Here is an 18496-nt window from a genome sequence, read left to right on the forward strand (position 1 = left end):
GCTGTGCTACTACATCCTGATCATTCATCAATCCCATCACATCATGATCCGCAATTATGTCCTGACATACTAGTCTGTTCTTGATGACCTCACGATTTTACATCCCAGGACATTACATGATTGGGTAGAGCCAGTGCCATGAGGCTTGGTCAACTGGGCTAATAAAATGCAGTGGTGTCTGTGTCAAACCACCTTGTTTTCACCCCACTATTATGTCTCAAATCCCTCCTGAATGGTGCTCCTATGCAAGTCATGCGGCATTTGTCAGGAGTAGTATGTGCCAACTACCCATGATACCCGAGGATTGGGCATTGCACACCACCCACATGGCCAGTGAATGGGTTGATCAGCAATTTCTGGCTCATATAGCTGGTAGACCATTAGTGAACCCGCTGCTAGGCTTGGACGTCTATATGATGCTTTCATGTGGGCAACTGGCTTTGCGCATGGCCAAAGCATATCAACATCTGAGTAGGTGGATTCAGTTTGTTTTAGAATCAACTCCTTGTTCTTCTGAAATCAGTCAAATTGGACATTGACATCATCCAATATAACAAGGCGCTTGCAAAACATGAATCCGGGATGAATGATGCCCAAGAAGAGGCTTTGTTGGCAAAGTTTCCCCCAGCCGAGAAGATCATGTTAGACAGTCCTTCAGTGGTGATTGATGCTGGCTATAGGATTATCCTCTGGTACATTCCAGATGGGCTGAGTCCTTGGGTGCAAGTGAGTTCCTTGGTAGATGTCTTTCTCAACTGTTGACATATACTATGATAGAATGATATGTATGCGGCCACCCTCTCCATGGGGGATCTTCTCAAGAAGAGCATCACCAATCAGAAAGGGAGCAGTTGGAGAACCCATGGATCCAACTTCTGACCCACCAAATCGCCCAAATTAACACCTGGATGTATCAACATAGCCCCTTGTTGGTTCCAGCAAGGCCACAAGGTGAGTCATATACTCCGGGTCCATTCTGTGTTGACCTGGGATAGTGCTATGGACCCCCTCCCGACAATCTGGATGATGGGTTCAAACCTGAAGTCTCCCTCACCCTCAAGGGTGAAAGGAGTCTATCTATGATCATGGATATGCAAAGGCCCACTCTGCTTGTGTCTGTTGCATTGCAGGTCATGCACCCTCAGCTCTATTGGGCTTCAGTGTCATATCCCACAATCCGGACCCACATTCCATCATATTCCCACGCCTTCCGAGCCTACATCTGGACCCCACTTCATATCCAGCTCATTCCCAGATCCCCTTCCGCTGTGCTCCACACCTCAGCAGGATTGACTATGCTCCGGATTTACCCCTGAGCTCTGGACCATTGGATCTCCACTGCTAGCCTGATCCATACCCCCCTGTCCCATCCACCCTATGCACACTCCATCCAGCAAGACATCCAGACTTCACCTCATCTCGGATTCTGAACTATATCCACCTTGTCTTCTGGATCCTCAGATCTCTGGACCTCCAGATATTAACTCCAGACCTATTCCCACCCTCTGTCCGATATCCTGCGCCTATCCCCATTTAGGCATTCTCTGCCTTCTGGCTTTCAGTTACCTCTTGTTCCATCTTGCTTATTGATCCTTGTATGAGTCCTCATCTCCAAGTTTGTTTACTTATGTTCCATCTTACTTACTAATGTGTTTCCACATGCTCGTACATAGCCTTGCTCCTTTGCTTACTGATCCCCTCAGATATTGTTCAGTATATAACCCCTGTAGATACTCCTGTAGTTCCTTAGTTTGAATATCAACTTAGACTTGCCCAATCCTCTCTTGGACTTTGGTCCACCTAAGTCTGTCCTGCCCATCAGGCCTAGGGATTGATTCCCTAGGCCAGAGTTCCGCCTTTCTGGCACTTTCCCTCTTTCCAGACTTAGGTCCAATCCCTGTTCTCTCCAACTCTACCTTAGGGTAGTCTACCTCTGTTTGTTTCTACATTGGACTTCATCCAATGTAGCCCCTATTCCTTCCAGACCTCCAGACCTCCTGTCCCTCATACCTCTGGGCATCCTGTCCTTTGGACATTCTGCCCTCCGTACCTTCAGACATTCCGTCCTCCTAACCCTCAGACATCCTATCCTCCTGTCCTTCAGACATCCTGCCCTCTGTACCTTCAGTGTGCAACCACCAGTCTCCTGACCACCAAGATCCACAATGTCTGCCTGAGGCATTCAATATATTGACATGTATCGGGAGCTACCAACATGCAATCTTGCAGTTGACTAACCATGGGATCGATTTGGTGTATAACCCTGGAGTGATGGTAAGCTATTTGGGCTGTCTGGTAAGGCATGGAATCTGGGTTTATGAAGGTGATCACATAGTATGGGTGTGGTTCCTCTGGGATAGTGTTCACAACTATGCTCACACCCCTCATCCAGATTACACCAGATATAATTCAGTTGACCTCGATACACTGAAGTTGGCAAAATATAACCAGGCTGATTTTGCCATATACAGCACCCTGTAGATGCCATTGGCAGTTTCATCTGAGCTGCCACATCTTGACATTTCATTCCTCACTGACATTCACCTACTGAAAATGACATCCTTTGCATTATTTCCAATATTATTCCACCTTATCCTTACATTTCACTCCTTGTCAACACATTCTCTTACCACAAATAGTCAGTACTACTCTACCTTATCCTTACATTTCGCTCCTTACCAAGACATTCTCTGCAAACACATCAAAGTAATACATTTCCTCATATTTTAATCATCTGGGGATTTTGGTTAGCCCATCACATTCTGCCTGATATACAGGCCCAGATGTTTAATACCTACTAACATATGGGCCTGGACATTGCATGAGACATCACCACCCTGGACCCAAACATTGAATGATGAAACCCATATAGGCCCAGGCATTGAATATCTACTAATATATAGGCCCAGACGTTGTATGAGACATCACCACCCTGGGCCCAGGTGTTGAATGGCCAAACCCATATAGGCCCAGGTATTGCATGAGACATCACCCTGGGCCCAGACATTGAATACCTACCAACATATGGGCCTGGACATTAGATGAGACATTGCCACCCTGGGCCCAGATGTTGCATGAGATGTCACCACCTTGGGCCCAGACATTGAATATATACTAATATATGGGCCTGGATGTTGCATGAGACATCACCACCCTGGGCCCAAATGTTGAATGGCCAAACCCATACAGGCCCAGGCATTGAATATCTACTAATATATGGGCCTGGGTGTTGCTTGGGACATCACCACCCTAAACCCAGATGTTGAATACCTTCCAACATATGGGCCTGGGTGTTGTATGAGATATAGACATTTGAATATCTACTAATATATGGACCCAGATGTTACATGAGACATCACCACCCTGGGCCCGATCATCTATTCTACATCACTTTCACCGGCCCAACTGTCCCATTGTTAAGCTGTCAGGCCACACACATGGGCCAGTCCATTAATACCAAGACAATCAAATATCATGGGCCCACCTGTCCCTCTCAGCCTGCACTTGCATCCAGGCCTGGCTTGGATGACCCGTCTCCCTTGGAAGAATCTCAACTTTGGATGGCTGTTTAACATGGGGGAAAGTTACTGAATGGGCTTGAAGTGATTAGAGCAACAGGAGGAAAGACTAAGTAGTGTAATTATAGAGATTGTATTGGTCAGATTCAAAGTCAAAAAAGTGTCCCAATGAGTCACCAATTTAAAATGTACACATGATAATGTCAGAATCCCACACTATATGGGACAATAATAATGCCAAGAGGAAGAGATTTCTGACGCCTCCCTATAGCTTTGTCAGATTCCCACACCCTGACTCACAATGAAGCAATTACATGGAAACCCACAAACATTGGGACACTTTTTTGAGCCACTGCATAGTGACAACACAACTATACAGGGATAAGACTACTTGCCAGTCCTTAAGTACACAGTCTATGACTTTTCTAGTTTTCATGGTAGATAACATGTGAGTTCTTGGGAGGATTTACAGACATGTCCTCTTCTTGTCTTTCTCCTGGTCTCAGTGATATGAAGTTTCTCAGTGTTATATAGTCAACCTCTAGTTTAGGTAGTATATAACTAGTAGTAGAAGTGTCTTAGATCTTACTTCAAGGCAACCTATTTGGCCTGCACTTTCTGAATCTTACTGGGTCTCACACAGTTTGAGAGAAGAGTGGAAAGTGGGAAGTTATGATTACTAGGTGCAAGATGGACTCCTTTTATACCTTTTTGGAGGCCCCCTTACTAAGCATGACAAATCCTTACAAATCAGCATATTTTCCATCACATGACATGCTTACACACATATCTGGTGGCTCACTGAAGGATTTTGTGGCTGAAAGAAATAGAAACAAACAGAAACAAGTGGAAACTGCATGACAAATCATGAAGGATCCTTACAAATCAGAATATTGCCAGTTACATGACACACTTAGTAACACATTTGTAGCTCACTGAGTAAAATGATGGCTGAATAAGCCTTAGAAAAAGAAGAGAAAGAAACTGATGGAAACTAACAGACTGGAAATATAAGTACAAGTAAATCTGTCATAAAAATGAAACCAAGCCTATAATACAATGAAGTATACCTTAGTATACTCTCCTGTGATTACTTCCTGTCTACATATGTCATGGTATGGTTCCCATACCATGCATGACACCACCAACACAGCATTGTCAAAACAATCTTTCAACCTGTACTATGTTCTCCACCGATTGAATACAGATATATGTATGGAAATAATGAATACAAAAACAGGTTAGTGAATTTGACTCAAGGCCTGGACATTAGCTATGCTGACTAATACATTGCATCACAGCATATTGTTTCTCCCCTTGACCTTTCATATCAAATTTTGCCAGTTATATCTGCAGTGAATATGCTGCCGATACCAGCATTGCCACATCAAATGTTTGAACATGGGTTATTGTCATGTGTGTACTCCTGTTTGACAGTTTTGATCAACCTGATCTCCTTAGTGTGTTTTTCTGAGTTTCCTTGAAAATCTCATTGATCAAACTTCTACATTTCAATGCTGATCTCACTTTGTTATCTGTAAACATTAAACCTTCATTCCCGTTTACCTATCACTTTTCCCCTCAGCCCCATAAAAAAAAAACAAGCACACACTGTGCAATATCACTCAAACAGTGCGATTCTATTCACTCAATTATGGAGTTTCATGTGATTGATGGGTTAACTGATTTTTGTATAGATATGTCTCCTCAATTCATAAGATACTGTGGATCACTGGTATTCAAATTTGAAAAAGTGGTGGGAAATAACATATGGTACAAGGTCTACAGATAAGACTTGCATTCTATTCTCAACCAGGTGCAACTCAACATACACCACCATTATTGAGGATCATAAGCTAGAGTTCGATAACTACATGAAATGTGTGTACTGTGTTGACTACTCTGTATAATCCATTCTCAAGCTGTTTTATGCAGGGATAATCCTGGTGAAAATGATCAAGTCAATAATAACTGATGAGATGAGCATGTTCTCTACCACATCCAGTGTAACTTAGAGGTTTGGTGATAACAGCTTGGCATTCATACAAAATAATTCTGATTATGGTTTTCACATACTGGGTAATAACCAGCCGATATAGCAAGTTTCAGAAACTTACTGTTGACAAACTGACACTCCTATGAAGACCCAGAGACTCACATCATACCAATTTCAATCTGCTGTCATCATCAAATCACTTGGAATGCATTTCAACTGACAAGGTCACCATACAGACTGCAAAAATTCTTCAACAGATTATGAATTCCAAAAAGCAACTCCCTCACAAATATTCACTATGAGTCAGTATAAATCCAATCTGACTTGAGGTCCTTTCTTATGCTAATGCTCTACAGTTTCTCTGCCTTTGGAAATGACTTACAAGATATCAAATAATCTACCTGTGGGTGACATCATCCATAACTTTTGTGTAAACAATCTCTTCCTCCATTGGAGAGACTCACATTCTGCAGGCTGCTATGGGCCTATATTACACCTTTTCACAACTCATGACAATTGGCCTTCAATGCACGACTCACACCATCATCCACTATGACTTCCACCATGGAGTGCACCACTTCCTGCAAAATGCACCATAGGCGTGCTACTTTCCCACACTATATGCAGCATTCTTGCACATCATCCAGGAGCATCCATCCACTGTCCAACCAGCCCATTGGTATGTATTAGTTCGCTATTCTTACTATTTCCCATTACCTTTCATTATTACATACTTTGTATGGCACCATTTTCTTAGGTCGAGTAGGCATTACATACTGCTTACATCACACTGGTTCACTTTGTGTTGAACCTGCAGTAACTTGTACCTGGAAGCGTGGCTATAAGTTCCTCCTATGCAATGATGGTTGGTCCGTCCCATGTGGGAAAGTATGCCTGAGCTCGTGGTGCAGATTGGAGAACAGACATGTGTTGTCTTGGAGGGATGGAAAATATCCTTCCTCTATCATCAATGACTGGGATATGATGTGGCAATTGTTGAGAAGCTGCTGGAACATATCATGCCAGAACAATTTCTTCTATCAGTGGGATCTGTTTCTTGGACCCTTTTTCCATTTGGGAATTCATCATGTGAAAAAGGACATGATTGCCAATAATGCAGGTTTTTCTCACTTACCCTCGATGTTCTCTCTAATATACAGTGGCTCAAAAAACTGTCTGCATGTTTTGACATTTTTCACTATCTATGATATTGTGTGAGAATGAACAAATGGCTCAAGGACATGCTTATACCACATTGTAGTATGGCTTCAGGGCTTTCATTTGAGCCCTACACCGTGGGAATCGGTGGAGATATGGTGGAGATACAAGGCTCACAAAATGGTGACTCATGCGGACAGTTTTTTGAGCACATATTAAAACTATATAAATCATCATTTATGACACCATAACAATCATGCCACCATTAAATAAATTATAAAGTGGTGTCATTATGTCATTTTAAAACCATATCTAACTATACAAACCAAAAATTTCCATACATCATGGTTATATTCACCATGAAAGCCACCCCCTCTGCTCAAAGGGATAATATCCTCTCTCTTTCCTATTCTGGCCTCTCTGCTTGTCAAATTTCCTCTAGAACTGGAGTATCCAAGTCCACTGTGGCCAAGTGCATCAAAGAAAGTCACACAGACAAGGAAAACTTCTGTGAAGGGTGTCCATCCAAGCTCACCTCTACTGATAGGAGGGCTATTATTCAACATATCACTACAGGAAAGGCTGATAATGCTATCCAGGTCACCTATTACATCAATCCCACCATCACATTCCCTGTCTCTTCACACACTGTGAGAAACATTCTCAAGACAGCTCATCTCAGGTTAGTAACAAGGAAGAAAAGGCTCTCCTCTCTATCACACATATGCAGAGAGGACTAGCACCCTTCTTTTTTCACATTGATGGTGGAATTGATGTAATAGGTGACCTGGATAGCATTATCAGCCTTTCCTGTAGTGATATGTTGAATAATAGCCCTCCTATCAGTAGAGGTGAGCTTGGATGGACACCCTTCACAGAAGTTTTCCTTGTCTGTGTGACTTTCTTTGATGCACTTGGCCACAGTGGACTTGGATACTCCAGTTCTAGAGGAAATTTGACAAGCAGAGAGGCCAGAATAGGAAAGAGAGAGGATATTATCCCTTTGAGCAGAGGGGGTGGCTTTCATGGTGAATATAACCATGATGTATGGAAATTTTTGGTTTGTATAGTTAGATATGGTTTTAAAATGACATAATGACACCACTTTATAATTTATTTAATGGTGGCATGATTGTTATGGTGTCATAAATGATGATTTATATAGTTTTAATATGTGCTCAAAAAACTGTCCGCATGAGTCACCATTTTGTGAGCCTTGTATCTCCACCATATCTCCACCGATTCCCACGGTGTAGGGCTCAAATGAAAGCCCTGAAGCCATACTACAATGTGGTATAAGCATGTTCTTGAGCCATTTGTTCATTCTCACACAATATCATAGATAGTGAAAAATATCAAAACATGCAGACAGTTTTTTGAGCCACTGTACAGCAAGGTCAAGTTTAATAGCTGCGAAGTATTCATCCCATGCATTGATGATCAGTTACCAAAACTTTGAACAATGGGGTATATCAGAATCCTTAAGGTCTTGCCACAAGAGGCAGAGCAGTCAATGAAACTCTGGACATTCAACAATGCTGATTGCCTAGAGATGGTGGTTAATGAGAGCACATAGAAAATAGATGGTACTCACTTGGTCATCAGCTACAATAAACTTCACAATCTGTCTATGCATCTCCTTGATGGAGAAGTCTGGTAAGTTACAATCCAAAGGTGCTAACTTCCCAACACCAGGCCATGGACCGCTATGTGTGAGATTGGGGGTAGGGCCAAGTGTCTTGATTGTGCAAGTAGGGTCTTTAAGTCATTCCAGCATCTGGGTGAAAGTCCAGCCTTCATCAAGGCGGTCCGCTACAGGATGAATGCCAATCAGCCATTGCTGTTTCTTGGATTCCTAGAGATAAAGGTCTATGTGGGTTTTGTATACATGGGAGCAAAGAGGGGTATTGCTCATTGATGGACCATAAACAGTAAGGGGACAGGATGAGTCAATCTTATTTAAATCCCTGGTAAAGGAGGTGAGAAACAGCATGAAAGACTCCCAGATGTGTTACTCACTTGCATGGTATACAAATGTGCTTGCCAGTGTCTGAATTCTTCCTAAAGAAAAACAGGACATTGGCAGTAGTCTTAACACCTCTTTTTCTTGTTGCAAAGGGATTGGTGTGAAGGGTGCTAGTCACTGTCTGCAGTGGGCTTGGGTGTGTATGAGTGTTGGCTATGACTTCAGGTGGGATGTGGGTGTTGGCCATAACTTCAGGTGGGTTGTTGTTATCTTCACTGCTGCTGACATTATTCATGTCGATCCACTCGCCATTGTCCAGATGAGCAGCTGAGGTGTCCTCCCTATATCTTTGAGGAAGTTGTCACTGTCTCCTAGGATGGTGAAGGGCAGTAGCAATTGCAGCAGCTGCAGTGGTAGTTGCAGCAGCAGGAGTGACATGCATGAGAGCAACAGGAGCAGGAGCAGGAGCTATAGGTACAGGAGCAGGAGAGACAGGAGTAGGAGAGACAGGCGCAGGTGCAGGAGCAGCTTCAACCTGGAGGGTACCAATGTTTTGTCGACAATGACCACAATGGTTCATGTTAGTAATCAAAGTGCTGGAGATGTAATGACAGACCCACCTATGATATATATACCTTCATCCTGGGGGGGCCCAGGAAATCACTGATGTGCAGAATAGCACAGAATCACTTGACCCTTAGCATTGCAGCCTGCAGGATCTAAACACAATAGTTAGTCAGTTAATGGTGATACACTTTGCTTAGTGGCTCTCCATAGCACCCTAACTTGTCCTTACTGTATCGGCCAGGTCAGGGTAACCAATTCTTCAAAGTAGGTGGGGATCTCCATGAGGAGGACACAAGTATTAATGTGATTATCACAGCCACAAGGTTGCAACTTGCAGGGTACCATTGAAATGCTAGATCAGTGTGGGAGTCACTACACAGGAATTACACAGCATGTGCACAGACCACGTACAATATATACACATATGTAGATATCTGTTAAGAATCATGCTCAAGGGAGAGAGAGACTGACTCAGAGGGGCTTGGCCTCAGCTTGTACACTGTGCCCCTTACCTGAGTATGTGCCCTTCATTTCAGAGGAAGTCCAATGATGGTCTGACGAAGTCTGGAGGACTTCCAGAGGCTGGCTACTCTGGTGAAGTGCTAAAGGACTTCTGGAGGAGCGTGGGAAACGTCCGGAGGAGCGCGGGAGAGTTCCGGAGGAATGCAGGAAGTGCTCAGGAGAGTTCCCACTGCAAGGTAATACTTCTACAGGAAATGGGATGGAAGGGTAGGAGGTCCAGAGGTCCAGAGTATGGAGGACAGGAGGACTGAAGGTCCAGAGGACATGACATGGAGGTACAGAGGGCAGAACATCTGAAGGACAGGACATCTGGAGGTCCAGAAGGAATAGGGGCTACATTGGACAAAGTCCAATGTAGAAGCAAACAGAGATAGACTACCCTAAGGTAGAGTCAGAGGGACAGGAAGTGGACCAAAGTCTGGAGAGAGGGTAAGTGCCGGAAAGGCAAGACTCCAGCCTAGGGAAGCAATCCCTAGACTTGGGACAGAGACATAGGGGACAAATCCGAAGGTCTGGAATTCCAGCCTAGGGAATCCTTCCCTAGGCCTTATGGAAAAGGACAAGACTCAGATGGACTGAAGTCCAGAAGATGATTGGGCAGATCTAAGGTGATGAACAGGATCTAAGATGATATTCAAACTGAGGAAACTACAGGAGTATCTACAGGGGTTATATACTGGAGACTATCTGAGGGGATCAGTAAGCAAAGGAGCAAGGCTATGTACAAGCATGTGGAAACACATTAGTAAGTAAGACAGAACATAAGTAAATGAACTTGGAGATGAAGACTTGTACAAGGATCAATAAGCAAGACGGAAGAAGAGGTAACCAAAAGCCGGAAAGGCGGAGATGTCTAAATGGGGATAGGCACAGGATATCTCACAGAGGGTGGGAATAGGTCCGGAGTTAATATCCGGAGGTCTGGAGATCTGGGGATCCGGAAGACAAGGTGGATACAGGACTGGGATATGAGAAGGTGGATATAGTCCAGAATCTGAGACAAGGTGAAGTCCAGATGTCTTGCTGGATGGAGTGTGCATAGGGTGGATGGGACAGGGGGGTATGGATCAGGCTAGCAGTGGAGATCTGATGGTCCGGAGCTCAGGGATAAATCTGGAGCATAGTCGATCCTGCTGAGGTGTGGAGCACACAGTGGAAGGGGATCTGGGAATGAGTTGGATATGAAGTGGGGTCCGGACATAGGCTCAGAAGGCGTGGGAATATGATGGAATGTGGGTCTGGATTGTGGGATATGACAATATCTAACAAACATGCACAGACATAGTATTGAAAAAAAAAGGTTATACAACTCATTTCTTTATCCAATGCAAGGCGGGAGTGGTTGCAGGCGTTAGGGTACCATTGTGTGGACATAATCTTGCAAACAATGGGTTCATGAATCATGAGCATGGTATGTGATGATAAATGAAACTACTTACATGTGAGTTGATCTGCAAGGAGGCACTGCCTTTGGCAGACAAGGGTGCACCAATTCAGAGACTTGTGGATATTGAGGGGATGGTGTGATAGGGCAATCAAAATCTAGGGAATATGTAGCTGGTGCAGGCCCTGCAGTGTGAAGATTGTGAAGTAAAGAATGAAGATGTTCATAATCAGGATCTTCTGAAAATGAGAGAGAGTATGAGTGTCATATCCCATATTCCGGACCTATGTCCGATGATGTTCCCATGCCTTCCAGACACCTTCTGGATGCACATCCGAGCCTCCATACTCTCATCCATGCCTTCAGTCCTCCAGTCCACTATCGATTCAGATCCGTACACCTTTGCACATCCATATACCCATACCTCCGGACCTCCGCAGCTAAGCCTGCTTCATCCACCCTTGGTCCTATCAGATCCAAGCTCATTCCATCTAGGACTTACTCCTGTAGAGTTTCCTGAGTTCGAATATCATCTTAGACTTTGCTCTCTCACATCTGTTCTTGGACTTCGGTCCATCTGAGTTCTGTCCTTTCTGAGTCTAGGGATTGATTCCCTAGGCCAGAAATCTGGACCTTCAGATTTGTCCCCTATGTCTCCATTCCAAGTCTAGGGATTGATTCCCTAGACTGGAGTTTTGCCTTTCCAGCACTTCCTGTCTTTCCGAGACTTCTGTCTACTTCCTGTCAACTCCATCTCTACTTAAGTGTAGTCTACCTCTGTCTGTTTCTACTCTGGACCTTGTCCATTGTAGCCCTCCTTCTCTTGTCCTAGAATCCTGTCATATCCCACAATCCAGGCTCACATTCCATAATATTCCCACGCCTTCCAAGCATACATCCAGACCCCATATCCAACTCATTGCCAGATCCCCTTCTGCTGTGTGCTCCACACCTCAGTAGGATTAACTCCGCTCTGGATTTACCCCTGAGCTCCAGACCTCTGGATCCTCATTGCTAGCCTGATCCATACCACCCTATCCTGTCCACCCTATGCGCACTCCATCCAGCAAGACATCCAGACTTCACCTCATCTCAGATTCAGGACTATATCCACCTCATTGTATCCCAGTCCTGTATCCACCTCACCTTCCAGATCCTCAGATCTCCGGATGTATTCCTGCCCTCTGTCCAATATCCTGTGCCTATCCCCATTTAGACATCTCCACCTTTCCAGCATTTGGTTACCTCTTCTTCCGTCTTGCTTATTGATCCTTGTACAAGTCTTCATCTCTGGGTTCTTGCTCCTTTGCTTACTGATCCCCTCAGATAGTCTCCAGTATATAACCCCTGTAGATACTCCTGTAGTTTCCTCAGTTTGAATATCATCTTAGACTTTGCTCTACTTGCCCAATCCTCTCTTGGACTTTGGTCCACCTAAGTCTGTCCTATCCATCAGGCCTAGGGATTGATTCCCTAGGCCAGAGCTTTGCCTTTCCAGCACTTACCCTCTTTCCAGACTTAGGTCCAATCCCTGTTCTCTCCGACTCTACCTTAGGGTAGTCTACCTCTGTTTGTTTCTACATTGGACAGAGTTTGATGTAGCCCCTATTCCTTCCAGACCTCTGGGTGTCCTGTCCTTCGGACGTCCTGCCCTCCATACCTTCGGACATCCTGTCCTCCTAACCCTTGGATGTCCTATCCTCCTGTCCTTCGGACCTCCTCTCCTTCCATCCTGTTTCCTGTAGAAGTATTACCTTGCAGTGGGAACTCTACTGAGCACTTCCTGCATTCCTCCAGAAGTCCTTTGGACTTCATTGGATTCCATCTGGACTTCATTCTGAAATTAAGGGCACATACTTAGGTAAGGGGCACAGCGCATGAGCTGAGGCCAAGCCCTTTGGATCCCGTCTATCCTTGAGCTACGGTCTTAACAGTGAGTAGACAAGAATGTTTGCAAATGCTGCAGGAATTCCATTGCATAAATCAGCAATGGTGGTATCCACTTTGTGCTCAAGTATCAAGGAGCCAGAGAGCCTCTCATGGTCACTATTTAGCCATGGAAGGGAGCCACATAAGAAATAAATCAACATATACACAAGTGATTCAAGACCACCATGGCAACCTGGCTCCAATCCCAAGTGATTGTTGATGGAAGCAAAGGTGGGGGTGCCTGTGAGATATCGGCCTTGGCAAAACAGGATGTGGGATTTGGTTGTAGTGTTCCAGTATCTCTTCATGATACTGAAATTGATAATATAGGCAGTTTGCCTTGAACTGTCTACCAAAACATTCTGCAGTGTGACATTGCCATGGACATAGTTGTGTGAATGAATATATGCTAGATGCAACAGCTGGAAAATATGTCAGTGTCTGCAGACTGCAATACAACAAATTTGAACTACAGTACCAGCTGGTCTTCTAAGTTGACAACAGTTTGAAGGCTAAATTTGTGGTTGCATTTGAGGAAGAGATTGTACAATGATGGCCCAAGGAGGTTGAGAGCCAAGGCATGATATGTTGACTCCCTGCCGAACTAAAGGGCATGGGGGATACCAACACCACCTTCAAGTTGCTTCAGAATGTGGTGTTCGTCCTCCACAGAAGATGGGTTATCAGTAACTGGTTCAAGTTGGATAGCAACAACATCGTCATTGAGGAAGTTTTGTGCACGATACACAACAACTAGTAATATATGTTGAAAACCTGAATATGAATCAATTGAGTATTGACATCATACAGACATACTGTATGAACCTGTCCCTAAAATATTTTCCAGCCTGAATTTACCATCAATTCAAATTGGGACCTGATCCATGCTACATATGCAACAAGACCAAATGTTACAGTGGTGGATTCAATGGTACACACTGACACTGCACACTGCACAGTGCACATGGTGAGAAGGTTGATGTTTGACTCCCATGTGACTGAAGCCGACTGCAGCCAGTTTGAACTGGCTCGAGTTGATGTTTCTGATAAATGGCTCCATCAGGAAAAAGGGAAATTTTCTTAAACACACTTAAGGTGACTTGAAGGTAATTCTAAGTAAGATTAAGTAGAATTCTGCTAAGTATTCCATTGCTTGAAAAAAGTAGGGTCTTCCAATGGATTTGACTTATTGTTATACTTATCAGTGACTTGAGATAAGTACACAGTTAAGCATATCAGGAAAAATGGTACTTGTCATTATGGCTCAAAACCCCCAAAAAAGCGAAAATTTCAAATTATATTTCCAGTAACTACTACAACACATGTAAACTACTAACTACAAAAGAGGTAAAAATGCGAAAATTAAAGGAGGAAGAGGGAAGAGAGCTAGAGGGAAGAATCAGAGAGAAAAGGTAAAAACAAAAGAAAGACTTACCAAATAGCCAAAAATCCACAAATTAGAGGAAGAAAGAGGAGTTAGAGGCAGGGTGAAAATAAACAGGAAGACTCACCAAATGGTACAAAAATGCAAAGATTATTGAGGGGAAGGTGGTGGTGGTGGTGGAGGAGGAGGGAAGAGAGCTAGAAGAAGGAGAGGGTCATATGGAAGGAGAAGAAGAGAGAAAGAAAGACTTACCAAAGAGGCAAAATTAGGGAGGAGAAGGAGGAGGAGAAGGAAGACAAAGAAAGAGAAAAGACTCACCAGAGTTCAAAGCCCTAGCCCCAGCCCCAGCCCCAGCACCAACAACATCAACACCAATACCAACCCCAAGAGAAGGAGAAGAAGAAGAGAAGAGAGGCAAAAACTCAAAAATTGTCAGAGAAAGATGGAAGATAAACTAAGGGCCCATTTGGCAACCGCTCATTTCATTTGTTTGGGTTCATTTCATTTTGAAACGGATGGACATTGAAGTGAAACAGATGCTCCCACAGGTGTCACACACTGTCACACATGTAGATAATCAATTATAACCATCAGTTTGCTGCTCAAGCTCTACAACTATTACTAGTATGACTTCATCACGGAAGAGAAAGGCCCTCAAAGCCTCTCTTAAGGCAACCCACACCCACAGAAAGAGAGCTGCAGTGCTAGCTGCTGCATTTTCAGCTGCTGCAGTGGCAGTGGCCACCTTGCCCTATTTTGACAAGATTCCCCAGCACAACTCTATCTTGACAGTCCATTCATGGGTCTGGGAGCTCTTATCAGGACATCCCTGTCGCTTCCATAATATGATGGGCCTTTCCAAGCCAGTATTTCACTGATTGCTCCATGAACTCGGTCAATATGCAGACCTTGCACATTCAAGATATATCTCTTCTGAAGAACAGCTTGCCATTTTTCTTTGAATCTGCTGTACTGGGAGTACAAATTGGGACATGCAAGAACGGTTCCAGCACAGTGCAGATACTATTTCAAAGTGAGTGCCCAATATTACTATTTAAAATGCAGCAGGATTAATTTATCACTGTGACCATATTATTAGGATTTTTCTTCATCTTCTAGACATGGTAGTATCACCATGCTTTTATCAGCACTATGTCAGCATACCACCCAATGACATAGTCCCCCCTGAGATTCACAGTAATCCCAAGCTCTACCCATTTTTTCAGCACTGTTGGGGTGCAATTGATGGGACACACATTGATACTTTTGTTCCCAATGATGCCCTGACTGCTTGCTACCGCAATCAAAAGGGCCGCCTCTCACAAAATGTCCTTACTGCATGCACATTTGACATGTGCTTTTCATATGCCCTTGCAGGATGGGAGGGAAGTGCAGCTGACAGCTGCATATACAATGATGCTTGGCAAACTAACTTTTGCATCCCCCCAAATCTCTGCTACCTTGCTGATGCAGGGTTTCCATTATGTGACTCACTCCTGGTTCCATATTGTGGTGTGTGCTATCACATCAAGGAATGGGGCCATTCACGTCAAAGGTATGATTTTTTTCTATTGATCAACCATTTAAAAAATGCTGAAAAATAACTAGACCAAAGAATCGCCAAGAACTATTCAACCTACAACATGCCCAGGCCCGAAATGTTATTGAACACATTTTTGGTGTGGTGAAGTGTCAATTCCGGCTAATGGTTTCTGCCCCAGAATACAGCCTTGTGGTACAGACAAAGCTGGTTCCTGCCCTCTGTGTCTTACACAATTTCATCTGTGTTCACAATCAGATGATAATGAGAAAGGAGATGAGGAGAGAGAGGTGGGCACTGATTAGGCTGTTCAGGCTGTACCAGAGGATTTCAGTCATCAAATCATGCCAGCAGAAAGGACAAGGGCAGGACAAAAACGAGATGATATAGCAGAAGCAATGTGGGCTCAGTATATTGAGTATACTGCAAATGAGAACTAGGAAAAGCTGTCTACATTTTTCTGAGTTCAAGATGAATGTACATAGAACGGAGAGGGACATCTGAAATGGCAGTGTAGGCATCTGCAATAGCTACATCCTTAGTAAATAGAGCAACAACCTTGGCACATTCATCAGAAGATAAGGAAGCATCAGTACAAACAGCCTGGATGGCATTAAGATGATGTTTCAGAGTACTGGGAACATCATTGAGAAAATTAGTAGGAGCAGTGAAAGATGTAGCAACAGACTCGAGAGCATCAGCTACTCCAAGAATTGCTGCCGGACCAGTTAGCTTTGCATGGGAACATTTTTATAGACCCTGGTTGAAGTTGGTGATACTGAAGGAGCACATCTGCATTTCGGAACACACAGAGTATGCGAAATAGGTGCAGACCAGTGTAAATTTGAGTCAGACAATAAAGCAAGCAAGTTGATATACATACCACTTTCTCGTCAGCTGATTCAGACTCACCATCCTCACCTACAAAGACATCATCCTCATCATCAAGAACAAGTGTGCTTGGCCATGGAGGGCTCGTCTCATGTTCAACACTATTGATGTGTAGTGCCCCATCACCCATGGCATGACACCCATCTACGAGCACAATGATGTCATCATAGAGGGGAAATGGTGTTGAACACCAAACCTTGGCTTTGGAATGAGCCTAAACAGCAATTTAGTCATGAAATGAACAAAATATGAAAGCTTACTTCGAGGTAATCATCCCACACTTTGTCACTGGCAATGACAATCTTTCTTGTCTCATCCCATCCAAATCCAGACAGCTCTCATAGTTTTTGGACAATGAGACAGTTGGCCTTCAACTATAGACAATAAATCAGCATGAAAATGGAGGAAAAATGCTACTTACAGTGGCCCAACAATGTGAGCAACTTTTTGAAGTTTTTGGAGCACCCCCACTGGTTTTGTGGCTGTCTTTGAGGGCCTTAGCAGCAGCTGTAAATACTGCAGACTTGAAGGTGCCATTATCAGCTGAGTTTCCATCAGCAAAGGTCTTGAGAGAGTCAAGGAGTGTTGCATCATCTCCTGAAAGCCACTTTGCATTCCGTGGAATCTTCCTGGTACTGACAGCCTGATCTTGAGGTTCCTGCAGTGAATTGATGTTCTCCTTGGTATCTGATGAGAGAGAGATTGCCATGGTAGTAGACTGGTAGTAGTTGACAGAGTAGGGACAGTGGGATATTTGATTGACTAGAGTGAGCAAACAAGTACTAGTGCGATGCCACATTATGCAGCGTGACAGATATCTAGCAAAACAAACACATTGCCGAACATGTTTTTCCATTTCAAATGAAAATGGACGCAAATGGACAAAAACAAACAAAATGGACGCAAACAAATGGTTGCCAAATGGGCCCTAAGGAAGAGACAGTGGGAGAAAAGGAAGGAAAAGATGGGAAAAGACTTGTGGTTGACCGCACTTTTGCTTATATAAGCAGTGCCAAACAAAGCCACAACACAAAACTTAGTGAATTTTCGAGTTTTTGGTTAATAGCATTTGAACCTTTCAATTTCAAGTATTTTGCTTATAACTCACTAGGATATCAACCTATTGGTGTCATGAGACTATGGATAGACTCCCCTTGATGAAGGCTACAACTTTGGTTTTCATCGAAAAAGTTCCCACGGTCAAATTGCTTTCTCCACTTTCGAGTATTCTGCTGATATCTTACTATGATCTTAACCTATTGATACCATTAGACTATGGATAGACTCTCCTTGACAAGGGCTACAACATTGGCTTTCATGAAAAAAGTTCCCACAGTCTACCAGAGATGTCACTGAGTTGCCACTTACTATTTGTGCTTATGTATTGTTGCACTTGAACACACTTAAAAACTCAACATGTACTTAAATTGCAGCATCTGATGTGTTCTCATTTTAAAATTATATAACTTATCTGCTTAAATGTTATTATCATACTTAATTCTGGCCATGCATTACTTACTATTATTGTGTTTCCTTGGTGAACAATTCTCCAAGCAGAAATTAAGTCAGAATGGTTTGTTTTGACAACTTGGTGAACTTAGCATTGAATTAAGTCTGTTTAAGTGAGATAAGATGGCTAAG

General features: G+C 43.5%; 6 protein-coding genes across 6 annotated transcripts; 4 read left to right on the forward strand and 2 right to left on the reverse strand.

Moving 5' to 3' along the window:
* Window positions 1–212: 212 nt before the first annotated feature.
* On the forward strand, window positions 213–1316 carry BJ212DRAFT_1476720 (uncharacterized protein; the record flags this gene model as incomplete). The annotated part of the gene is made up of 5 exons (XM_041339418.1): window positions 213–471; window positions 524–726; window positions 778–850; window positions 923–951; window positions 996–1316. The coding sequence occupies 5 exons, from the start codon at window positions 213–215 to the stop codon at window positions 1314–1316; spliced, it is 885 nt and encodes a 294-aa protein (XP_041197927.1).
* Window positions 1317–2106: 790 nt separating this feature from the next.
* On the forward strand, window positions 2107–2481 carry BJ212DRAFT_1261906 (uncharacterized protein; the record flags this gene model as incomplete). The annotated part of the gene is made up of 1 exon (XM_041330223.1): window positions 2107–2481. A coding segment is annotated over one exon (375 nt), but the record flags the coding sequence as incomplete, so codon positions are not given.
* Window positions 2482–8437: 5956 nt separating this feature from the next.
* Window positions 8438–9218, reverse strand: BJ212DRAFT_1296393 (uncharacterized protein; the record flags this gene model as incomplete). Its single annotated transcript, XM_041332440.1, has 4 exons — window positions 8438–8527; window positions 8561–8639; window positions 8692–8979; window positions 9004–9218. 4 exons carry the CDS (start codon window positions 9216–9218, stop codon window positions 8438–8440), a joined length of 672 nt encoding a protein of 223 aa, XP_041197929.1.
* Window positions 9219–15050: 5832 nt separating this feature from the next.
* BJ212DRAFT_1262522 (uncharacterized protein) lies at window positions 15051–15302 on the forward strand (the record flags this gene model as incomplete). Its single annotated transcript, XM_041330274.1, has 1 exon — window positions 15051–15302. One exon carries the CDS (start codon window positions 15051–15053, stop codon window positions 15300–15302), a length of 252 nt encoding a protein of 83 aa, XP_041197930.1.
* Window positions 15303–15386: 84 nt separating this feature from the next.
* Window positions 15387–15677, forward strand: BJ212DRAFT_1241014 (uncharacterized protein; the record flags this gene model as incomplete). Its single annotated transcript, XM_041329591.1, has 2 exons — window positions 15387–15457; window positions 15524–15677. Coding segments are annotated over 2 exons (225 nt in total), but the record flags the coding sequence as incomplete, so codon positions are not given.
* A 737-nt stretch (window positions 15678–16414) lies between these two features.
* Window positions 16415–17564, reverse strand: BJ212DRAFT_1476722 (uncharacterized protein; the record flags this gene model as incomplete). Its single annotated transcript, XM_041339419.1, has 4 exons — window positions 16415–16680; window positions 16877–17069; window positions 17116–17190; window positions 17277–17564. The coding sequence occupies 4 exons, from the start codon at window positions 17562–17564 to the stop codon at window positions 16415–16417; spliced, it is 822 nt and encodes a 273-aa protein (XP_041197932.1).
* Between the last annotated feature and the right edge of the window lie 932 nt (window positions 17565–18496).

This window comes from Suillus subaureus (assembly GCF_016647635.1).
Source record: "Suillus subaureus strain MN1 chromosome Unknown BJ212scaffold_4, whole genome shotgun sequence".
Classification (NCBI taxonomy): Eukaryota; Fungi; Basidiomycota; class Agaricomycetes; order Boletales; family Suillaceae; genus Suillus; species Suillus subaureus.